General features: G+C 30.4%; 1 protein-coding gene across 8 annotated transcripts in view; it reads right to left on the bottom strand.

Moving 5' to 3' along the window:
• Window positions 1-1,078: 1,078 nt before the first annotated feature.
• Window positions 1,079-25,800, bottom strand: part of Pde11 (Phosphodiesterase 11) — a 589,461-nt gene continuing 564,739 nt past the window's right edge. For 5 of the 8 annotated variants that reach the window (XM_085820851.1, XM_085820847.1, XM_085820852.1 and 2 more), the window contains 5 exons: window positions 20,172-20,235; window positions 19,679-19,753; window positions 14,897-14,980; window positions 8,877-9,055; window positions 1,082-4,479 (listed from right to left, as the gene is read on the bottom strand). In XM_085820851.1, the coding sequence (XP_085676977.1) occupies window positions 8,939-9,055; window positions 14,897-14,980; window positions 19,679-19,753; window positions 20,172-20,235 (340 nt within the window). In that variant the 3' untranslated portion in view covers window positions 1,082-4,479; window positions 8,877-8,938. Of the gene's footprint in view, window positions 4,480-8,876; window positions 9,056-14,896; window positions 14,981-19,678; window positions 19,754-20,171; window positions 20,236-25,800 lie in introns of all 8 variants that reach the window. The other 3 variants (XM_085820848.1, XM_035351610.2, XM_085820853.1) reach the window with 3 other exon arrangements.

Raw genomic sequence — 25,800 nt, 5'->3', positions numbered from 1 at the left:
CAGAATTGTTAATGATAATGAAATAGCCATGACTCTGATGATTTAACATGCAGAGCACAATAAACAACACAAATAACCCATACACTGCAGCATGCAAGGCTGAGTGAAAATAAGGTTAATGTTGACACATAATGTAAGCTTCTAATGAAACAACACAACAGGGGGAGCGGGAAATAAGACCATATTCCCTTAGCAAAAAGTTACTTCAGTGGTTTAAGAAATTATAGAAGCATTATGAATTGAATATAAAAGTCATCAAATGAGAAGGAAAAAGAAATACTCTTTTTGGCAGCATTCATTAAGATATAACCAGCCCTGAAGCGACTTGAAAGAAAATGTGTATTTTACACCATACAATTAATTGTAATTTATAAATACACTGTTAAGATTAGCACAAGCTGGAAAAAGTCTTAATTTTGAATTTAAGCTTTTTTCAGAAATTTTTTATGGAATTTAAACTTAACATAAAGTAAAAAGCAATGCTAATTCGAAATTCCAATGAGATAAAATTTCACAAAATTGTGTAAGTACCTACCTAATGAAAAAGTCATTTGGGGAGGGGAAATGCCCCAACATAGCAAACATGCAAAAATTGTTATAAACCAACAACTAATGTAAAAAAAAAAAAAAATTGTAGTTGAATTAAAAGTATTATATCACTCCAAGTTCTAATACAGAAAATACAATAGTGAAAATTAAAATAAAAGAAAAATGCTCAAGAAACAACCGATCAACTTTCGAAAATTCAATTTTGTAAAACAGGAGATGAAAAAAAAAGCTTACAGATTAAAAGGAAAATGCTTATTGCATCCTCCCAAAGGCCTGAAGCACTAGACTTATAAATAATGTAAAATGAAGATTCACATTTGATGCAACAGGACATGTAAAAGTTAAAATATGCATATAAATAAACTCATAAAACAGTCAAAACAGAAAGAAAATGGAAAAAAAATATTATTCATGTTGTTTGATATGTACTTTCTTCATGTTAGATACCTTGCCATTTTTGTTAGATTTATATTTGACACTATTTCATACACTTTAATTTTGCAGACATTCATAATTTTAATAGTTTTTAATTATACATCTTTCCACTATTGATCTCTTTCTCTGTATGTACAATTAAAATGATCTATAATACTGTATAATTATAATAATATAATATGAATCATTCTAAATAATTAAACAGACAGCACGGAATTTCAAAATTTTTATGCACCATATCATGATCAACAATAAAGAGAAAATGCAACAATGAAATTTGCACTTTAGAGTTAGGATACATCCATCAAATTCTTTAATAAATAATGAAATACACATTATAGCTTCTTAGAAGCTATTTGATACAAATAATAGCAAATGTTACCATCACCATAAACATGTATTTTTTTTCAAACATTTGATTTTTATATGTTTATATAGAGACAAATATTTTATATACATATAAAGACATGCAAAATATACATATGTAAATTCTTAACAAAAAAAAAAAAAAAAAAAAAGAAACATTTAACGACACAAGGTTCATATATATATATATATATATATACTTAATACAGGGTTCATACTTTTTTTAAATCACAAAAGTAATGAATAATTTCTAATGGCCCCTTTTTGGTATTTTTAAAAAACTTTCAATTACTATCTGTCATAAACATTTTTGTTCCCCAAAATTTGAAAAACAAAAGTGTAAGTATAGTATAACATTATATAATGCTTTTTATGTACATTAAACAATTGGGACAATGAAAACTGTCACAAAACAAGAAAACTAAATCTCAAACAATAACACAAACAAACAAAAAAGTTCAGTGTTCCTTTCTATGTTTTACTGCTTGCATTACCTTTAAGCACTTTAACAATTTTTAAATATTTTAGTAAACTGTCATAAAATGCATACAAAACATAAAAATTATTTGAAATAATGGTCAAAAAAAGTTTTCATAGTTTTAATGATTAACTTTAAAATTAAAAACAGAAAATTCTTTGAACACATTTAAAGACCTCAAATCGAAATTAAGTATCAGCAATCAGAAAATTTTAAGGCCTTTAAAAAATCAGTAAAAACCCTGAATAAGCATAAAACGTTTTAGATTATTTAACACGCATATCCATGAACGTTCATTTTGTACACCATTAGCAAAATACACATCTAAATGACACAAAATGTGTATAACTTGAACATTTTAAAGGGATGTGGTTTGGAATCTGAATAAATACACAATAAACCATAGGGTTTTGTAAGGATAGAACAGTATGGCATAGCTCAAACACGGACGGACAAAACCCAAGCTCAAAATAAAATTTTAATTTCACATAAATATGTTTCACTATGAACAAACAAACACACATGATATCTGATTTTTCAAATTATTAAAAATATGTTACACAAGCTTCAGACCACACATATAATTCAGACCACACATATAATGTTATGAATAAGAAATATCCACTGCTATATAGTTCCTAAATCTTTCAAACAATTTCCTATAAATCGGCATATGACAATCCTCAAAATCATCTATCTAACAGATTTCTTGGGCTTCATATTTTTTAGAAAAGAAATTACTATAATTAATGACAAATCTAGCACTATCAGAACAATTTAAATATTTCATAAAAATGTAGCATTTTTGAGAAAATTATATATATAATGATTTTTCCTCATGAACAAATATAATTCATTTTACTTAAATTTTTATGCTCATCATCTTAGCTTCAAGTTCAGCATAGTATTTTCTAGAATACCATTTAATATATAGAACCTAAATTTCATTTTCAGTTGTTTAATGAGTTTTTTTATTTATATTATTAATTAAAAACTGCCCATTCTGAAATAAAGATTATTATCACAATGTATATTTAGGCAATCTTTAATCTATAATAATAAAATCAATGATTTATATATTTATAAAAGCTTGCTGAAACTTATTAAAAGGATTAGCATTCAGTCTACTTTCAAAAAAAAGCACAGCTTTGCCATTTAATTTAATAAAAGAGGAATAATCACAGTTAACATAAATTTTCATTCAGTTTTGAAAGAATTAATAACACTATAATCCTAAGCTATTATTTATTACTATTAAGCATAAAATTTTTAATCAGTTTTTTAACCATGTGAAAACTAATGTTCATATTAAGAATACTTAATATTTCATTTTTATTGCTATTGCAAAAGATTTAGAAAAGTGTAGATACAAAAATATGTATGAAAATCTCTTACTAACATTTCTTATAATGCAATATGAAATGCATAATTTTTTTAACCTGCATATTTTACATACAAACAATCATGTTACACTAAAAACAAACAATAATTATTAAATATAGTTATTCAAGTATAATATAAATCACTGGTAAGTAAGTACATATTTCTGTGTGTATAACAATGAAATTTTAAAATAATGAATACCATAATATACAACCATTATTTAAAATAATTCTTTATATGAACTCTCTGAGCAGCATGGGTTTTGGAGCCTACTGATGAACAGCAACACTAATTGGATAGATTTCCATAATTACTTGTTTCATTGTCTGTTGTCATAATCTTCCATTCATTATGATAATATTTCGATCATTAACAAATATCAAGAAAGACAATATTTTAAATTATAAGCTGATATATGCTAAGTATCAGAAAATCTCATGATTAAATGAAAACTGGAATTAAATACTAAATGTTTCACAAAGATAAGTGTAACTAATAATTTTTATAGCAGCAGTTATATATTTTATAATAAGTACTGCATTTTTAGTTGGAAGTACATATTTAGAATCAATAGTTAAAGAAATACAGCTTAAACTGAGACTTTTCTAATCATCCTATATATAATCCTTAGAGTAAAACATTAAAATATAATTGCTACTTCAAACTTCCTGGCTCAGGGGAATAAAACCCATTTCAAAGGGGAAGAACCTTTGGTATATTTATTAAACAAAATATGAACAAATATATATGCATAAATTATATATGTTTTTTAATTTGCTACTTTTATTATATAATGCTGGCAAATTCTTTATTTGTAACATACACAAATGAACTATTTAAAAATTGGGGTTTGGTAAGAGGCAAAAATTTAAATACATAAAAATCTAAAAACTTCTTTAATATAAATGTTCACAGAGTAAAGATATGTCTCCATATATACGTATTTCATAAACAGAAGTTTTATCTTTAACATTTATATATTAAATTAAAGATATATTTCATGAAAAGTTTAGAATTTCTTTTAAAAATTTTATTTTTATCATTTTGATAATGCAGATCTGATAAACTTAAATTGAAATTAATAGATGCATAGCATCTTTGTAATTAATTCAGTAGTCTTTACACAATAATGTATAATATTTGGCAATTATAGCTAGGAAGATGATTTTGACAGAACATATCTTTTTGAAGCTTCTGTCTTTTAAAACAATATTTCCCAACCAATGGTCTGAAGACACCTCAGAATCCAGGAACTATATCTACAGAATCTGAAAATTTATTAAATACAATTATAGATCTTAATTTTATTTATGTGCAATTAGCAAACTGAAACAATATTTTAATACAGCTTGTATCCTATATAATTTATTTTAATATGCATTTAATATTTGCTTATGCAGATTATGCAGTTTTAACACATTTTTCACTTTATAAATTACCCATGCTCATCTAGAAATCACTTAAATTTTTTTTAGTATTTTCTTTCTAAAAATACTGGATATTAAAAATATTTTTTAAATTCATGCACAAATGAAAGGGTATAAACACCAAACAGCAATACTGGCATAAAACATAAATTCTGAACCAATAAGGCCACTGTTATCTTCTGGCATTATGAGCAAGCAATAATTTTTTTACAATATTTTTATTGTGAATTGTTGATATATCATGTATTATAATTTCTATTGATTTACTTCAATTCCCCTCTTCTCATTCTAAGTTCTTAATTTTCTTTTTCCAATTCCAAGATAATTTCATAAAACATTCCAATATTTCTTATTTCAGTACTGCTTTGGAGTTATCTATTAATACAAAATCACTCATTGAATTATACTTAACTAAAATTCTATTTATTCCTTGTGTGAAAGATCTTTCCCTTTCTTTTTCTTTAAGCAAGTTTAATCTTTTAGGATTAAAAGAACCAATTGATGAATTATTCTAATTATAAATGTTAAATTGCAATATTAAGAAAAAATTTGCAAATTTAAGATTCACATACAGTAAACAACAAAAACTAATCTTATTATATTAGACAAACCCACACTAGAAATAACGTACTCCATTCAGCTATGGCAGTGATACCAAATGATAACTGATAAGCACTGCATAATGCTAAATGATGTCAGAAGCGTGAATCATGTTTATCATAATAAGAATAATGATTTTACTGTAACGGGAAAATACAAAATTCATATGACACTAGTGGAATAAATTTTGAAATTTCATTAAAGTTTTGAAGCTTAAAATTTACTCAAATATTCCTATAAAAACTTGGAGGCCTAGACAAGAATTAAAACAAACAGCTAAAAAAAAAAAGTTTCAAAAAGGCCAGTTATGCAGCAATTATATACAGTGCGCACCTGAATTCATCAGCAAAATTTTAACAACAGGTAAAATACATATAAAAAGGGTTTTTGTATACCAATGTAGAGTCCCAAATGAAAAGTGTAGGTGGAAAAATAGGAATGCTGAGGAAATGAAAAATAGCTCTTTATTTATATAATATTACAGTAAGTGCTCAAATGGGCCACCCCAACATCGATACAGAGGAATTGGAAATTCTGGTAGCATCTAGCAAGTGATTGCCATACACTTTCGAAGATGACAGGTGTTTCATGAACAGATGCAGCAGTGATTGAAAGTTCTGCAATCAGCTCTTCATCAGAGTCAACTGGAATTTCGTACATGAATGATGTGTCCCCATAAGAAAAAATCAATACTTGACAAATCTGGCAAACTTGTTGGCCAAGCAACTGGTCCATTTCATCCATTTCCTTTATGGCCAAAGGTGGCATTGAGTATAATGTGTACATTATTCTGGAAATGAGCTGGATCCCCATCCCACTGAAACCACATGGCATTTAGAACACTACCAAGTAATTCCGGCAATAAGTTCTCCAGAAAGATTCGATACAGTTAAGTTGATGTTGTATTAAGTATGGGCCAATAAGGAAATCATTCACCATACCTTGCCCACACATTAACACAGAGTTGCTTCTAAAAAGCATGCATACATGTAGCATGTGTGTTACAGGCGACCCACACATGGAATTTTGCAAATTAAAATCTCCATCTCATGTAAAGATGGCCTCATCTGTGAAGAGTCCATTTGCTTGAAGTGAATGTACTCTGCTGCAAAAATCAACGACAAAAATCTATGCACCAAGGTTAATCAGCTGCATTCAGTGCTTGCATTCTCTACAAGTGGTATGGAAAAAGTCTTTCTTCCAGAAGAATTTTCCATACTGTTATTTTACTGTTGTTCACACCCGAAATCTGTGCAATCAATCTTATGCTAGTGCTTGGATTATCTGCAACCTCTCTCAGAATACATTCTTCCATTTCTGGAATTTGTAGGTGTCTAAAGGATCAGGTTCTGGTCTCTGAACATGAAATAAATCACTCTAGCAAAATTTGTCATGTAAATACGGAAAAATTTTGTGATCCAGCTTTATCCTATTGGAGAAATATGCATCATAAAACCTTAATGCCTCTCTTCCAATACGATTTTCAGCCCTGTACATAAGATTTATGTCTGCTTCCTCAGAAGGTGCAAATTCCTCCATCATGCACATAATTCTCTACCAGTAAAGAACTGTTTGAAACTCGCATAATGTCATTCAAACTCAATGAAATAGTTTTGCAGACGATTTGATATTGCAAACTAAATAAATCTTCATATTCAATTACTTTTCTTCCCAAAAATGCATAATTCATCTTTTTTATTAAGCTACATCACTAAACTTGTAATATTGTCTGCTCTAAAAATCTTTTACAAAAATACATACAGCATAACTCTTTGTGATTCCACCCTCTACTAGCCACAATATACCCTGATAACTGAATCAACACTTCCAGGACTTTATCACTGGTATTAGTTGAACATTTCAGCACTTACTGTAACAATTACATAGATAAAGCATTTCTTCATTTCAGCAGCATTTTCGTTTACAATTCTCATTTCTGCCCCCTAACACACTACTAGAGAAAAAAATGCTTCTTTATATGTATTTTAGCTAACCTCAAAGTTTGGCCCATGAATTCAAGGACAGCCTGTATATAACTACTATGTAATGAATTTTAAATTGATATTTGTAAACCTTAATTCTGGCAGAGTTGTTAATGCTTTTATATATGAGATCAATATTAACACGAAAAACTAATTATTATTAGACACATTACATTGCTTACAGACAGATTTTCTTCTTTAATGCAATATTTATTATCTTACAAAATATTTAAATTTAGAAAAGTATTTTTTTAATTTCACCACTGTTTAAGAATACTGAGAGGCAAATGTGTTAATTTTATGTAGCTTAAAAGAAAAGACACGTTTTCAAATTCCAAAGGGCTAAAGAACTTTCACTGTTTCAACATTCTTTTTATATCAACAAAATTTAAATTTAAGTCAATTTCAATTTTTGAACAGAGGGATACAGCCAAAAATAAACAAATATTTGACAAATATTTTTAAACTGATTACATTGTATGATATTTATTTCAGTTGATGGAACAGCAAGAACATTTAAAATATTTTCAATCAGTTGTTTTGTTTCTTTGGATGTTCACACCAAATATCAGTTTAAAAAAAATATTTACTTGCTTTTGTGAATATCATATAATTTCAGCAAATATCTAATGTAAAAATCTTGTAATTAATCATACACCTTTAAATTCATATTGTAAATATTATATCCGCAAATTTTAAATAATTACTAACTTTGTTTTAAGTCAAAATAAAAATAAATGAGAAACAATGCTTTCAAGACCATATTTTTTTATTTAATCATATTTGTAGCAGATTTTTGAAATTTTGTAATATATTTTGAAAGAATTAAAAGAATAAAAGATAGTTTATTAGTTGTCTGCTTTATAAAATTGTTTAGCTTTAATGCGTACTTTCCTTTTTCCTGTATTTTAATTTCATTAAATTTTTCACTGACCAAAGAAAACATAACATGTGAATCAATCTTATTCCATAATGTAAATAAATAATATAGAATTTATTACAATAAATTTAAAATAGCGGATTTTTATACAAATTTATCATATATTTAAAGAAATAAATATTAATTAAGAACAATAATTTCTTAGAATAAATTAATTTAAATCATATTAAATATTTAAAAAAATAACATGAATCATAACATTATTTATGAATACGTTGTCCTGAGTTGCAATGATGCAAACTTTAGCAATTAACAGGTAAATCAGCAAGCTCTTAGACGTTTTTTTTTGGAAAAATAAAAAATTATTAGAATAATTGCTCCAATCCCAAAAATATCTCATGCAAATTTTAGAAAAAAAATTTCTGTTCTTAAAATTTAAAAATTTGAACTTTAGTTTTTTTGTTCGGCAGAAAGGACATACGAAAAGCTGTTTTAAATATGACAGTTACTCAAAATTATAAGATCATACTTCATACAGTTCAGATATAAAATTCAAAACCGAAATACAAAATGCCCTTTAATAGAAAATTACACAGATATCCAAGTACTAAGAATCAATGATGGGGGTGAGGGGATGTAGAAATTATTATTATTTCTTCCCAAGTATAAAAACATGTATTTAATGCTTATGTTACTTCTTTCTAATGAAAATATAACTATGCCACCTAACAAAATCCTCATATAAGGACAAAACCATATAATATATATCAGTTTACCTTCAAAATGTGATAAAATATTAATACTGAATATCCCGGAGAAAAATGTTCTGACACAGAAATCACTTCTCATTGCACAAACAGAGATTTTTTGCTTCAGCCAGTTTCAACCACTGCATACGATTCTCACGAACACCAGTAACTAAAGGCTTCAGCTTGTCTGAAATTTTAGCAAAAGCCTGTAAATAAACAAATAAATAAAAAAAACTAGATACTACTTAAATGGGTTTCAATATTAGAATTAATCAAATTATTCCTTTCAAATTTATTTTCTACATTAGAGCTTTCATACCATTTCATAATGTTTTTCTTAAGTTGGTTACATAACAAAATATGCCTCAAGTTTAATAGAGAAAAGTGAAGAGGAATCTAAAGTGCATGGTCTATTCCAGATTTACCATGGTAATACATGAGATGACAGCTATAGTTAATCCAAAATTACAATTAATTCACACCAGCTTTTTAAAAAAAGGGGGAAGAAACTTATATTGATTATATCATTTGAAATAAACTAAGTTATAAATTGCACTAAAGAAGAGTATTTGATTGCTGCCAATATGAAACAGAAGACTAATGGATCTATACTTGATTTATTTATTTTTACTTTTCGTAGATGACTTAAAATTATTTATCAATTCATTATTCTTTATATATAGAGAGAAACTGCATATGATTGTAGATAAAAAATTCACATATATTATATTATGATATCAGTTAGTGATAGTAATTTTTTTGAAATTCCACAACTAAACTTTCTTTTAGCAGTGCCAGATCAATTTGCCTCCAGTAAAAGAGGAGTTGATTATATTTATTTTATGCAGTACTGAGAATACATACTACAGTTTAAAAAAAAAAGTAGCATATGAAAATTTCCATATTAATTATCTAAATCAAGTAGCAAGTTTTACTGCTTCATACACTGTTTATTTACTTTTAGTTTATTACCATTTACTTATCTAGACCTCTAAATAAAAAAAAATCACTTAATGTTAAGTTAAATAATCTTTCTTTTATCAGTATTTCCACAGAACATGAGGTACCTATCATGGCAAGATGGAAATGCAATTGCTCATACAGCCTTCCAGCAAGGATGACTTAATAGCTGTCCCCAGTTTGGTCTTAAAATCTTATATCATGTCGCCTTTTCTTTTGGGTGTATTAAAGACACTGTGTTCATCCTCCCCTTTGCTCATGAGCCTACTATCTCAAAAATGTCATATGCCTTTAATTTCCTATCTATGTCTTCTTAACCCTCTCTAAAATTACTCATTCACGTATGACGGAAAAATCTCCTCACAAGTTTACAAGATTCAGTTCTCTATAGTGGCGCACATAAAGGGTTGGAATTCCCATGCTAAGGCTTGCCATCTTGCCAAATCTCTGAGAGCATATGCAGTGGATATTCTTCATACTCTGCCTGAAAATCAGAGGGTAAACTTTGAAGATCTATCCAGAAGACTATAGCAAGAAGGTGCTTCAGAAATAGAGCCAGATGGATACAGAGACTCCAGGAATATGACATCCCTATCCATCATCATAAAGGCTAATCACAGAAAACTTCAATGCTTTATCTAGAACATCCTGCCCAGAAAGCTGCAAAATTGCTCCAGAGTTGAAGCAAGATGTGTGCTGATTAATCTGGTCACATATCAAGTTACAACTTCCCCATCATCTGCCCCAGACGCAGGGAGTGATGAAGACGTCAGGAAAGACCAGTTCAAAGATGGCGACATTAAACCCATAACTGACCTAGTGAAGTCTTCAAATAAGAAACCTACCTAGCAGGACATTTTAATCTACAGTCCTATGACAAAACAATATCAGGCTCCCTGAGGTTTCCTTCATATCTGAAACAGTGTTTTGTACTTCACTTTGTTTGTTTTCAGTTCAAACTGGATGATGTAAAGGCATTCTGATGGTAACTATTGCTTCCAACATCTCAGATCCCAGACATCCTTAAAGAACTATATAGCAGTCCTAAAGGAGGCCACATCGGAATATTTAAAGACTTTGCCTAAGAGTTCAAGAGCGCTTCTACAGGAGTAAAGTAAGGGCTGATATACATAAGTGATGCCAATCTTGTGATATCTATGCAGGTTGGAAAGGACTGAAAAAATGCAGCGGAGGGAAGAATCAATGTTAAGTATTGGAGAGACTTTCGAACACATCACCTTTGACATCCTGGGACCTCTGCTATGAACTGATAGCAACAAATACATCTTCGTTGTCACTGGTTACTTAACACAGTAGCCCTGAAGCATATCCCATCTCTGATCAAGAGACTGTCATGGCAGCAAAAGTGATGATACATAATTGAATTTTTAGGTTTCGGATGCCTCTTCACTTACATTTCGATAAAGGAAGGAATTTTATCTCGGCTGTAATTAAAGAAATCTCTAAACTACTCGGCATAGGGGGAAAAAAAAAGACACCTTTACATTCACAGTTAGATGGCACTATAGAAAGGTTTAATATAACCATCCTTAAGAACCTCTCGCTGACGGCTTCCAGAAACCAACAGAGCTGGGACCAGATGTTATCCTTGCTATTACTGGCATTATTGCAGTGCCATCTCTGAGATTACTTGCTACTCCCCATCCCAGATGCTCTTTGGTTGTGATCTCTTGTTTGATAACCCTACAGATGCATCTTTATCGCCTGATCTCCAAGTACATCCAAGATCTCCAGGCACAATTTGAAGTGATGCATAAATCTGTAGAATGAGTCAGCTTGCCAATGTAGATGATAAAGATGCAATATAACACAGGACATAGATCCAATGTAGGTGAAAACGTGTGGTTATGGAATCTGATTCGAAAGGGCTTTTATAGTCATCTTGGGACTGTCCGTACACAGTCCTCACACAGACTGAAAGACATCATACTTTGAATTCGTAACTCATCAGTTTCAAATTCTAAGCCTAAAGCTATTCATTACAACAGACTAGCTGCTTATTATGCCCAAAGTATGTAGATCCCATAGTATATAAGAAGTAAATAGTACACTATGACTATGGTTCTACATGTGTTATAAATTTGTAAATTCGTGTATTTATCAAAATTATTAATTCCATATTGCATTGATTTTCCTTAGTCGTAAAAGCATGTAAGGGATTATACTGGAGGGATTATACTGCCCAGGATATGCTGTCCTTGGGAAGGGGGTAATGCTATGAATTTTGTATATACATAAATAATTTTAGTGAAGTAGCATCTGTTCTATAATGTAACATGAAAGTTCTGAACACAGTGAAACTTCGGCAGAAATATAAGGTAACAGATGCAAGTCCATTTAAACCTTTTGAGGTAGAGTGCCTTTAAGACATTTACTTGGGATGGATGGGAGTCGAAAGGGATTGTCCCACATGACAGGGATTTTGCAACCACTAAACCAAATGTTAGGGAAAAAAATCACAGAAAAAAGTTTATGTTCTAATGTCGTAATTTTTGTACTCTTTTAGATTGATATCATGTATGTTAAAATTACCTTTCAATTATCTTTTGCCCTTACTTTACATGAAAACATATTTAAAAAAATCTCATGTGCACACCACATGACTTCCTTGTATGGAAGATTAAATTATATGCACCTTTTCTTGCCTTTTATTTAAACTTATTTCCTCGAATTTCATTAGAGATATATTTCTCTTTCAATTAATACAGTTCTCAATTTGCGACAAGGCAAAAATACATAAAACCTCAAAATATCTTTATTAAAAATTGAAAAACAGAAAATTATAAAACACCATATAAACAGTAAAAACAATTAAAAAACAATTTTTAAATTTAAAATGAAAATTCCTACACAAGAACAAGCAGTTCAACCAGGGGATAAGAAGACAGATTTTTCAGTATATAAAACTGAAAGTTTCCTTTTGGTCTTTCTCGGCAAAAAGACACTGAAGGTGCAGAAACTGACATAACTCACTATTCTGCCAAGTTTCAAATGTAAACAAATATGGTTACTATGGTAAAAAAAAAAAAATTACGCTTAGTCGCATTTAAATAACTTTTAAATTGTTGATAATTCTACTACTATTGCATACAGATTAACTAAAGCCATAAAAACCTTAACCAGAAGATAAGAACAACATAATTCAGCCATTTTTAAAGCAAAAAATCCTCAATTTACCAACATATAAGAAAAAAAAAACTGAGCTCACAGAAGAGTAGGTATATATATATATATACATATATTTATATACTTTTGGTGCAGCCGACAGCAACCAAAAAAGGTGTGCACAATTACATGTTACAGCAGTCCTACATACAAAATTTCAACATTCTGAGGCTACTCGTTTTTGAGTTGTGCGAGATACATATGTACAGATGTCACAAGAAAAAATCTCTTCCAAATCCATTTTAAATCTTTTTGCAACCCATTTTCGGAAAAACAGCCCTTTACTGTTCTTGCGTACAGATGTCATGCAAAAATATTGTTACATTTCATTTGATAGTGGTCAAAATGGACATTTTCGTTGAAATATGATACCCGAAAATTTTTTGCGACTATAAGTACTTCCTTTACTTCGTAATAGGAGGTAAAAATTGCTTACTTTGAGAAACAATTTTCAGAATCACAATTAATTATTTCAAAGTTTTAAATGATAAAATACATTAAAGAACTTACAAATACAAGAAAGACTATTTGTGAGAAGAATTAAAAAAACTTTCACATGAACTAGAAGACAGACACTCAGTGAGCTCGGTCATGACAAAATGCTCATATGAGAGTCACTAGAAATATCACTCTCTAACTCTTTTGAAAAATGAATCATCACTCTCATTCATTCACTAACTGGCTCATTTACAATACGAGTATATCCTTCATCTGATAAATAATGCTTGCTCGAGCAAATAATAAACTCAAGTAGAGGCTTTCCAAAATAAAAAGGGAAAGACGCAAATATAAACAATAAAAACAATGCAAAGCCTAATAGAACCCCATGTAGTAACCCTAAAAGACTTTATATAGTAGCAAAAAAGAATAAAAAAAGGATTCAAAAAGGTATCAGAAAAGCGAATATTTATATCACTTGCGAGCTGTTTACATTACACTTCCCACACAGCTGACACCAGTGTTACACAGAATGTAATCAAATTGAAGGTCAGGATCCTAAAACTATGATATTCACTTCAAAACTAATGGACACAGGATGCCATCTAGTGATTTTAAAAATATCCAGGACACTAGCACAAATGTGTGACGGGCAGGAGATGAAAGAGAAAATGCTCTGGGACTGGCCAGGAAATGAGTGCAGTTCTTGCTAGACTATGCATGAGAATCAGCGCAAAAGGGTTAACACTAAGTAAAATGACTATCTTGCCAAATTTGGGAGATAGCACCAAGCTGGCAATGGCTTTGGTAACTAATTTTTGTTACTAAATTTGATGAGAAGTACTATTTTGATCCAACACTAGTGCAACTGTGATTGGTCCTATCACTATGTAACTGTAACTATATCTGGCCCTATGTAACTATAACAGAGTATTCCTTCCAACAATTTCAAAAAATTGAAGATGCTCGAAATTTTTTAGTGGCTGGGCAAAAACCATATAAGACCAAAGAGAATTCTTGGTTTTACATTCAGAGTTTAGCTCAGTGTACTGAGAGATCACTGCACAAGCTTATGCAATTGAGGCTTTTATATTCTGCTGTGTTGTAGTTTGAAGTGGTAACTACTGATAGTTCCCTGTCATACTTAAGAACTGTAAGAGTACGTCTGTGAAAAGTTCTAAAACTGTAAAGTGTTTCTTTTAGGAAAATAAATTTTATTAATACATCATCAGTTCTGTGGGTATTCAATCCATTCCATAATGAACTCATACACAAGTAACAATGAAACAGATACACGCAACTGATTTGTTATTTTTATTTGATGTGGTATTTTTGCAGCATGATGTCACATAAAACAAAAATATTTAGAGATTAGAAAGAAATTACTTATGATTTATGCACGGAAAAAAATACATCCTTAAAATTCATTCATTTATTCCTATTTAATCTTTATATATATTTACCTCATACACAGGTGCACATATGGAATCAATGAATCGAACTTGCATCAAAGGTAATTCATCCTTTTTCTCACGATTCATCATATCCTTAAAAATAAACAAATCTATAAATAACATTGATTGACAAGATATAAATATTTCTTAATGAATATTTAAATTTTAAAATTCCAAAAATTAAATATATAAACTAGTACATGATGTATTAATAACTTTATATTATTAAAACAAAATATATATGATACAATAGGAAATTAGTAAAAGTTACATTCTGGATCTAATAAGTTTTCATATCAATGCTACAGGGTGGTTCAAATATGACCAGGACCAATTTTTTTAAATGAAACCTTTATAGAAAATGAAAAAAATTAATATATCACCCTTCAACGCATTCTTCTCCAGAGTTGATACATTTTTGACAATGCTCTGGAAGCATTTTCGTGTTCTTTTCAAGCAAGTTTTTAAGTTGATAGTGAATCCATTCCAGAATATGGACGCCATCATTATCCACAGATTGCATGCTAAGTGGAACTAAAGACTTGCAATTGCAGATCAGAGGACCCACTTTTCATTAGTGGTCCTTCTGATCTTCACAGATGTATCCTCTTTATCTTCAAACTACTGTAAGAGATAATTGGCAGTTTGCATGCATCATTTTCTTCTCATCTGTCAATGTGCATACACGTACACCTTGTCATAGAGCAAATGTTTTTTAACAACTGTTTCTACATTATCAATACTGACTGAAAAGCATTGATGCAAATTCTTTGATAATGATGCACCTGTTCTCACAAATATCTGCATGCACATGATAAAGTTTCTTGGGGTGATGGATGTTTTCCACTGCTCTTGTCTATCAGTAAAGCACTTACACTATACAAACACATGGATTTTAAAGAGACTCTTTACCCCAGACTGTGCTTGGAGTTTTGGCCAAATTTTAGATGACTGGACCTTTTGTCAAACTAGAAATTTGATCAAAATGTGTTCCACACTTCAAGACAGATGTTGTTTGCGCCCCACTCTTGTGACTGCCAGACATGACTGAGCAAATTATAAATTTGAACAGGAGTTAAGTTGGGGGTAGTGGCTATACTCATCCAAGAACATGCAGTGCTGTGCATGGGTAGTGGTTTGTAAGAGCAAAAGTCCCGGTCATATTTGGATACCCTTGTAAAATAAAAATAATACCACAAGCATCTTAAAACAAGATAAAGAGCAATAACATAAAGTTGAACAATAAATGAAATTTATGGCAGCAAATTAAAAGATTAAAATACACTAAAGTTTCTCCAGTTCATATTTACTAATCTAGATTAGAGAAACTTCATTGTGAAAAAAAAAAAAAAATATGTGGATGAAATGATGATTTATAATAGTGGATTCAAAACCTGACCATTAAATTGTTAAAAATTCAGAATGCAAAATTTAATAACACGAGTATAAATAAGTATTTGAATATTTACATGTTTTACCAACATAATAAAAAAACTAAATCTTTAGCTTATAAGGTATTTCTCCCACTTCCCTAGCATGCCTTCATGGTGTAGTGGTTCTGCACGCTGGGCCGGTATTCCAGAGGTTCGTGGTTCGATTCCCGGCGAAGGCAGTTGCATATTTTTCATCTCTCTGGCTTTCAATTAACCTAGTGACAAGTGCAAGTGGTGCTAGTGCCTCTACAAGTGGTGCCCAAACTAAAAGGGTTGTGGATGACGATTCTCCGCACCCAGGATTTGGTGACTAGGTCCCCTAAAAACCCTAGTCGCCCTTTAAAAAGGGAAGTATATAAGGTATTTCTCCCACTTCCCTAGCGTGCCTTTGTGGTGTAGTGGTTCTGCACGCTGGGCCGGTATTCCAGAGGTCCGTGGTTCGATTCCCGGCAAAGGCGGTTGCATATTTTTCATCTCTCTGGCTTCCAATTAACCTAGTGACTCTACAAGCTTAAAACTGGGGAAAGGTAATATCTACATTCATTATTAATCAATAGGGAATTAATTCAGGAAATGTGTTTGCTTTTCAGAGTAAGAGTAATTACAGAAAAGGTAAGTTCTGCTATAAAAGGGGGGGAACTGCTATTCTTCAGATTAAGATCTATTTCACTATTCATTAAGGAACAACTAAATTTTTATGCATTATAATTCTGAGTTTATTGCAAAATCATCATTGTTAAAGAAATATCTTTTTTTTTTTTTTTTTTTTTTTTTTTGTTTAGTTAAAGATGCAGTTTCTTAGATACAACTTTTGTTTTGTTTTAATTAGGTCATTTATTGACCAGTAGCAAGAAGAAAAAATTCAAGAACTAAGTCTATATCACACTAATTTTGACACCTGCTTACTCAGTTCTAATGGTTACAGAACAATTCTATAATTTATTACTTGAGTAAAGCATTTTACATGTTGAGTAAAAGGCAAACACTCTTCTAATGGCTTAAACTTTTTAGCCTTGCATATAGTACAAAAGATTTCACCAATGAGTTACAACTACTTAAACTGACCCCAAGAACTTCTCACTTATTTTACTTTTCCAATATTGTCATCTCTTCATGATAACTTTTTATGCTTATAGGTAAAACAAATCAAGAACTCGTTCACACTATTGCTCTAAAATCCATCAAAAAACTTGAGCAAAAATATTAATGAATATGCACACAGTATTATATCAAAAGGAATTTAATAACATGTACATAATCAAACATGACCTATATATATAAAAACTTTATTGTAGAGTCACTAGGTTCCTTAATGAATAGTGAGTTGTTTCCTATTTTTGAAAATTCTCTAGAAATACTAGAAAAATAATAATTTCAAGTCTTATTTACAAAATTATATGTCATGCTTGTCACAAATTTAATAAGTTTAAAATTTGTCACATAAAATGTATCTGAATTTTAAAGCTAATCTTTTTTCGTCAACTGGCACCATAAACATATGTGAAACAGCTTAATTTTTCCTATGTTTTCAATGCATTTAAAGAATAGATTTGAGGCAACAACTTTCTCATAATTTCATCTGACAGTTTTATGTGTTTCACCAGGAATGGAGTTTAAATATTATAATTACTTCTTATGATTTGCAGTCGTTTTTAACATTGCAATGTTTCTTTTTCAAGTACCTTTAGAGTCTCAAAAAGTTTGTTCAAATACATTAAAAAATTGCTAATGTTCTCCAAACATTTGAGATATTAAAAAGTATTTGAACATTTTATACAACTTCTGTTTTATCATTCAAAAAACTGTTGACATTTTCTGTAATTACCCTGAATTTCAACATTATGTGAGTCAACAATCAACTGCAGACAGTTATGTTTTTCCTGAATTTCAACAGCATATGAGTCAACAATAAACTACAGATAATTATGTTCTCTATCTTGTTACAATGGATTTGAGTCATAGAGGAATATCAGGGATTTTTTTTCTTGAATGGCTAAATTTTGCAGGAACTTTAAGGATATTATTCTGTTAAGTGCATGTCACACATTGTAGTAGATTTCTTAAATATAAACAAGCCCTTTTGTAGGAGCTTTCAGCATACTTCTCTGTTAAGCACCTATCACACATTTTGGCAGATTTCTTAAATATAAACAGCCCACCAGCGGCCAAGCCATAAAGTCATTGAACACTGGTAGATTACACTGGGTTTGAATCTCAGTTAGCAGGTTGGCTGTATGGGTGCTTTTATGGTTTTTTCCACGTGTAAAGTGTATATGAGGCAGTTTCTCATAGAAATTTCTCTACGAAGGCATCCCTCTTAGTAAGATAGCCCTCGAGTGCTCTGCCATAATTAAATAAACCAAAAATCTTAAATATAAAAAAATTCTAAATAGAAAAGTATTTCATTGATAATACACACAAAACAACAGTCCATACGGCACTATCCTTAAGTCTTGGTGCATGTGTTTGACTTCTCTTTCACAAGCACCAAAAAGCACAGCAGGTGCAAAACAGAAAAGTACTGCTTTAAGAAATATATTTTTCCTATTTCAAACAAAATGCTCAACAATAGGAAAAATTACATCTAATTTTTTCAGCAATTTTTTTTAAAGCATCAACTAAACACATTAAATAAAAATGAATTTGAGTGTTTTTTCCATGTTTTTTCACATGTTGCATAGGTTAAGAAGTCATGCTTTATTTGATTTGGCCAAATTAATACTAATGAACTGGTGAACAAATGGGTAACAATAATAATTTTTATCAGCTTTCTTTTCTGTCATTTAAAATACTTCAGGCACTTCATTTAACAGTTCCATAATACCAATGATGATATTAAAAATAAATCTTCCTGTTACAACTGTTATTTCATCAAAAGGCATCCAGACATTTCTTGGCCCATCAACAGCTGAGCTGTAAAAGTCAATGAGCACTAGAAGTTTAGACTGGAGTTTGAATCCTGGTGAACAGGTTGGCTGCATGGGCATTTTCACAGTTTTCTCCATGTGTAAAGTGTATATGGGTCAGTTTCCCTTAAGAAGTCATCCACGAAGGCATTCCTTCTCTTAGGCAGAGAGCCCTTGAGTGCTTTGCCATAATTAAATAAACCAAACCAAACATTTCAGAGTATAAATAATGAAGCATTATACCAAGTAGCATGAAGAACATTAAAAATTTTACAAATAGGAGAAAAGTTGTGAGAAATATGTTATGGATTGACAGTGTGGTGAAAAACCCAGAGAGTTTGGAATTTCTGTACTTATTTTAAGTAAGAATGTAAAAAGTATATCTGATTACAACAGGCATTTACGCATGAAAAGTACTTAATCAAAACTACATTACTCAATGTCTTACTTACAATTGGCTGAATCTTTAACTGTTCTTTTTCAATGTCACCTTGCTGAAAAAACTCACTGGCCACTAGTTCAGCAACCTTTAATGAGAAGAGTTTCAAAAATATTTATTAAGTAGAAAACATAACATTCATCCTACATAAGCAATTTTGAGATTATTTCTGTAATCTGCCTCCTGTGTACATGGTCACACAATCAAAATAAAGCATAAATGCTAGTTAATCAGAAGAAGAAAAAAAAAATGTGGTACCTAATTTTCATACCTCTTTTTCTGCAGGGAAGGAAAATATATTTTGAATTTTGAAGTGCATAAACTTTTATGTGCATTTTGATTGTCATTCCTAAATACTATTCTTGCTTATGTTACATGTGCACTTTTTCCAGAAATTTTATGCACACTGAAGAAAATTTTAAAATCACTCAGCAAAATTAAATGACACATTTATAGCAACTAATAATAAAAAATTGAAATAGAAAATTAATATTAGCATTACTCACTACTTTTTGTATTTCCCATGGTTTTGTAATTGCTGCAATATCACAAAGAGTCATCAGCATACCCCTGTAACAATAATAATAATTTCTGATGAATTAAACATTTTTCCTATTAAAATCATAAAATTGAATAATAAAGTAAGAAAAATATAAGGTATTTATTTTTAGTTCATTTAGTTATGATGGCACACTGATTTAAAAAACTACACATTTTAATGATTCAGTTAGTTATATTATTCTATTATCATTAAATTAGCATATTTGTAATATACACATATTTAATAAAAATTAATGATTAACATAGAAGAAGATGATGAAGCTGGATGCCTGGTGCTTGAGAAATTTAAAAAATAAGAAGTCAAGGATTTCCATTTTTATTTAAGCACAATATGTAGAATACACATAATTAAAATATTCCTAGTGTTATGATAGGTGCTTCCTCAGTTCAACAACTTTAAGTATACATTTTTACATAATCGCAGCATTACAACTAGTGTTAAAAAGAGGAGACAACCTACACGTTAGCTAGACATATACATAGATGAAAAGAGCAAATTTATGTAACTGACGTTAGATTAAGAATGAAGTTTATTTCTCAATCAATGTTTATCATATGACCTTGTTACTATTGTTTTATACAACTTTGGTTTTGTTTATCATGGATTTAGGTTTTCTTTTGGTTGGTAAGTGAATATGTGTGTCATTTATATGAAAATCATATGGTATTCATGAAAAATGTAACTCATCCTATATAATAAACAAGAAAATAAAAAAATCAATTCTGATTAAGTTTTTAGCAAATAAAAAAAATTATTATTTTTTTCTAAAAAGCTGATGTGTACATCACGACTTCCTTGTGCAGAATATTAAATTATAGCCATTTTTTTCTGCATTTCATTTAAACTTATTTCCTCAAATTCCATTAGAGATATGTTTCTCGTCCAATTACCGTAATTTCCGGAAGAAAGGCCGCATCAGCATAAATGCCACACTCGAGAAAAATGGCGGGAAAAAAATTAAACTTACACAGAAACGCCGCAATAGATTAAATTGCGTGTGACATCGTCGTGGACTGTATAGATGCAAAAACTCAACCTAAGTCCTGATATATGATATACCATCTCCCTTTGGAATAGTTTTTCATTTAAAAATGATCATCGGCTTTAGCTTGTCACCGTTTGCGGCACAAGCTAACACATATGTAAATGACGTTCTTTCATGCCCCATCATAAACATAGATACAGTTTTTGCACCAGTTTCATCAACAGTTCTGTTTGCAGGAGAGTCGAAAGCTAACGGCGTTTCATCCATATTTATTAATTGCGACTGAAGAAGTTTTTTTTTGTCAATAATAGCTGTCACATATTTTAGAAAAGATACTTTTTATACTGCCAGTCCATTGGTAATTGTTGCCCGACTGTTGTTCTAGTACGCACAGAATAATTTTTTCTTTTCATAAATCTGCTACACCTCTTTTGAAATCATTTATGTTCATTCGTTTTGCTATAAATTTTGCTTGTAAGCGAATTTTTACAGTCGAAATTGCCATTCCCTTTCCTTGTTGCTCCTTTATCCAGTTTGCAAGGTCGTCCTCTAGATTTGGCCACCTTACAGTACCACTTTCTTTTGGCTCGTTTCCGTTGTGGCATATTTTTAAAGTTCTTTTTCAGTTCTCCAACGTCGAATACATCTGTCGTCCACTTCAAACTCTTGAGCTGCTGCTCGATTTCCAATTTGTTCAGCACGTGAAATTACATTAAGCTTAAAACCAACAGTACAGCTTTTGTGCTGTTTAGGGACATTTTCAAAAATCTTCCACACCCTTCTTACTTAAAAACTATCCAACAAGTACTTGTACCCGAACTGATGGGATCTGTATCTGGCAGGATGCCAAGAAAAATCAATTCATGCTGAAGGGGAAATACGTCAGAGTTTGTTATTGCGAGGCAGGTGGAGTCGTGTCCGCCTTTGAAAAAAATTGCAGAAAACCATCGAGGTAGGAAAGGGAGGAGGGGCCAACCAGCGCTAAAAGTGAAGCACTACTTTGAAGCTTGGGTCACCAGATGGGGTGTTTTTTGTTTACATTCAGAAGTTCGCTTGACAAGATTCTGATAGTATTTCGACACACGGCAGTTCCATAGAAATCGAAAAAGGGACAATTTCGCATGAAAGAAACATTCATAATGTGATGGATAATAGCAATTTGTATAGTTTAGTGACATTTACGTAAAAATCACATCTTGGTTATTTTTCGATAACTAACAACAGCGATTTTGATTATGAATTTGTTTTATAAAATTATAAGCTGTTGCATTATAAAAATATAGATTTTAAGAAAAATGGTATGCTTAAAGAATGAAAAATACCTTACGGTACATTTAAAATTGTATATGTCTTTCGATACCCTTGATAGAGTATTCGCTACTTTTATTTTATTTTCCAAACGTCAAAATGTTTTAAATAAAACAAATTTTTTTCACATCCATATATTATTGTAACATGTACCTTTTAAAATTTTTTAGAGGAGAGGCTTTACTGCTGCTCATTTTATACCCATCGTTTGAATTTTATATATCTGAAAAATAATCCCTTTGGACTTACACGTTTTATAAATATAAAATTATGTATGTTAAAATATTTGTAATTAGGTACATAGGTCAGATTAAGTTTTTATTAAACAGAGTAACGCATGCAAGGGCTATCTGCCTAAAGAGAGAGATGCCATCGTGGAGGAATTTTGAAGAAACACTGACCTTTGAGTGGTATTAAAAATAATACCTATAATTTTCATTCAAATTATATTCATATATATTTTTTACGCAAAACTTTCGGCTGTATGCTAAATTAGTGTAAATTACTTTACACGAAAAAAATAGTGAATGCACAGAAATTAAAGATTTGCACATGCCGGAAATGAAAAATAGGAAATATGTATGGGTATTTATGCATGTGCTTGCAAAAAGCATGTATCTGCCTTTGACAAAATACTTAAATATTCATTAAATTATTTATAAATGTATTTGAAATGAAGAATTTATTCATTTATAAACAACTGTGAAAGTACTGTGAAGAAATCTAATTATTAAATGTATCTAATTTATAATGATTATAAATGTTATCTAAATATATAATAACCTCAATATTGAATTGTAAACATAAATTGAAATCCTGTTGACAAATACGTTATAAAACTATTTAAGCAAGAATTGTTCGTATTGGAAAGCAATCTGTTAAAAGGTATTGTAAAGCAAATGCTATGAGATGCGCACTTAAGAACGTAATAAAGAGTTTTGGAATATGTATTGTTGAAATGAAGGGTAAAAAAAAAAAATCTGATAAGTATAATTAAAAGAATTATTCCCCTTACATTTTATAATAACTCAGTTACAAGTTTTAAATAATGCTTAAAAAACCAAAACTTATTTTATTCCCTTTCAGAAATGTTCAGAGAAAGCCAAGTACTATTTAATACCTATTTAATTATTAGGAATTAGCGAAATAATTATTTAAAGTATTTCGCTAATTCCTAATAATTCTCTAATTTAAAATGAACCGAATAAAGCATTAATTATAAATTGACTTACATTTTTCGATTTAAAAGATGCCTCAGAAGCCAAAAAATCATGTCATATTTAAGAAAGTATTTTAGGAAGAAGCTCTATAAATAGAAAAGAAATAATGCATAATTTTAATATTAATAATACAATAAACTTTGATCTTAATTTTTGTACCTTAACTGAATAAAATCAAATTACCTTAATTTTTTTTTCTAATGTAATTAACGAAAACTTGTGAAAATATTTCATTCAAATTAAACCATTCTGAGAAAACTGTCTTGTGAAAAGTATAGCATTTAATTCCGTTCAGAATGAAATGTTGTTTAAAAATATGTTGTTTTCACATACTTAGGACTCTGAAGTGTTGTAGAAAAAGAAAATATATACATTTATATGTATATTTACGACGTAATTACATAATATTTACATCCGAACGCATCAAATCCCATAGAACTCAATGGTAAATGACCCAATGTTTTGGTCAGCACGTAGGGATCGCCGGCGCTTCAGAGCAGGGTACGGGAGAAACTTGTTTAGGGCGACTCCATCTTACTTCCTACCTCCATGCAGAAAACGCAGGGGTGGGGAGAGGATGGGTCCTGGAAGATTCATCGAATGGCAGAGGAGAGAGACTATTCGAACTGATGAGAATGTTGATTTGAAAGGGGGAAGAATGTTATTGTTCTGAGATCTCGTTTAGGGTGAATAAGGCATGTAGGTCCGTTCAAGGGAAAGAAAGTAAACAAAATAATGTTCGCAAAAAGCAACTGAGTGGTCTTTTGTGTGGGAACAGCAGCAGTCTATGCACAATGACAAGGCCATCCAAACTATGTACAATGATCATCATAGGAAATATTTTATTTTTAGTGCACCTAAACGCCGCATGGGTAGAAATGCCACACCCGCTGAAAATTTAAGTTTTAAACACGTAAACGCCGCGGCGTTTCTTCCGGAAATTACGGTAATTCAGTTCTCCCTTCGCAGCAAGGCAAAAATGCATAAAAACTCAAAATATTTTCATTAAAAATTAAAAGATATAGAAAAACATAAAAAACCAAATACAGTTAAAACAATTAAAAATAATTTTTACAATTAAAATTAGAGTTCCTATTCAAAATCAAGCAATTTGGCGAGCAGGCAAGAAGGCAGATTTTTCGGTGCACAAAACTAAAAGTTTCCTTTTGATCCCATGGAATTATTGATTTATTATATGGTATTACATGGTTTCTTATAAGAAATATTATGGCTTTTTTATGACATATATGGAATTGTTGATTCTGAGAGTGTCAGGCATGTTCATAATGTAAAAATAGCTTAAGAGAAATGCAAGCTATTCTGTTCATGGACCTTGATGACAGACATTTCCTGAAATTTCTAGAAGTTTGTGCTACACCAGATCTGTGCTTAGATATATATATAAATGCAACTAAGAGAGCTTGAATGAGTTGCTATTATAACTGCTTAGGTTGTTATTACACTATAACATTTAGCTGAACTGTGAGTTTATTATGCAAGTGATATTGGCAACTGCAATTATTTCTTTTGCATTATGGAAGAATTAGAATTCCTTACATCTGTGTTCTGTTTAGCTGTTTCAAGTTATCTATTGCGCTGTTTGCAATTAATTTTTTAACAAACTGTCAGTTTTTTTTTTTTTTTTTTTTTTTTTTTTTTTTGTTATTCGAAACAATCATTCAGAGAGATATCATCAAACTGGTAGCTTGCAAACATATGCCTGAAAGCAGCATTTTTTAAGACTGACATGTGAGGGGGTGACTGTAAAGAAATAAAGATAGAAAAAAAAATCTGCTGAAAGTCCATACTCATGTAGATATTATATAATTTGGTAAGTTCTTTAATTGTGGCAAAATACATGAGACATATCTCCTTTAGGATGGGAGACATGCACAGAAGACTGTCTTAAAAAAAATTACTTATGTTCATGTTACACATTAAAAAATGTGCAGAAATAACATCAATTAGAATGTCAGGAATTAAATCCAAGAGAAATAATGTTCTGAAAATTTGCCAGCAGTCACTAGTGAACTGATCATATCATTTCATTTCAGTTCTAT

The sequence above is a fragment of the Stegodyphus dumicola genome, chromosome 7 (assembly GCF_044657685.1).
Source record: "Stegodyphus dumicola isolate Sdum_Otavi_A_Nest chromosome 7, ASM4465768v1".
Classification (NCBI taxonomy): Eukaryota; Metazoa; Arthropoda; class Arachnida; order Araneae; family Eresidae; genus Stegodyphus; species Stegodyphus dumicola.
This window is presented reverse-complemented; position numbering and strand designations above follow the sequence as displayed.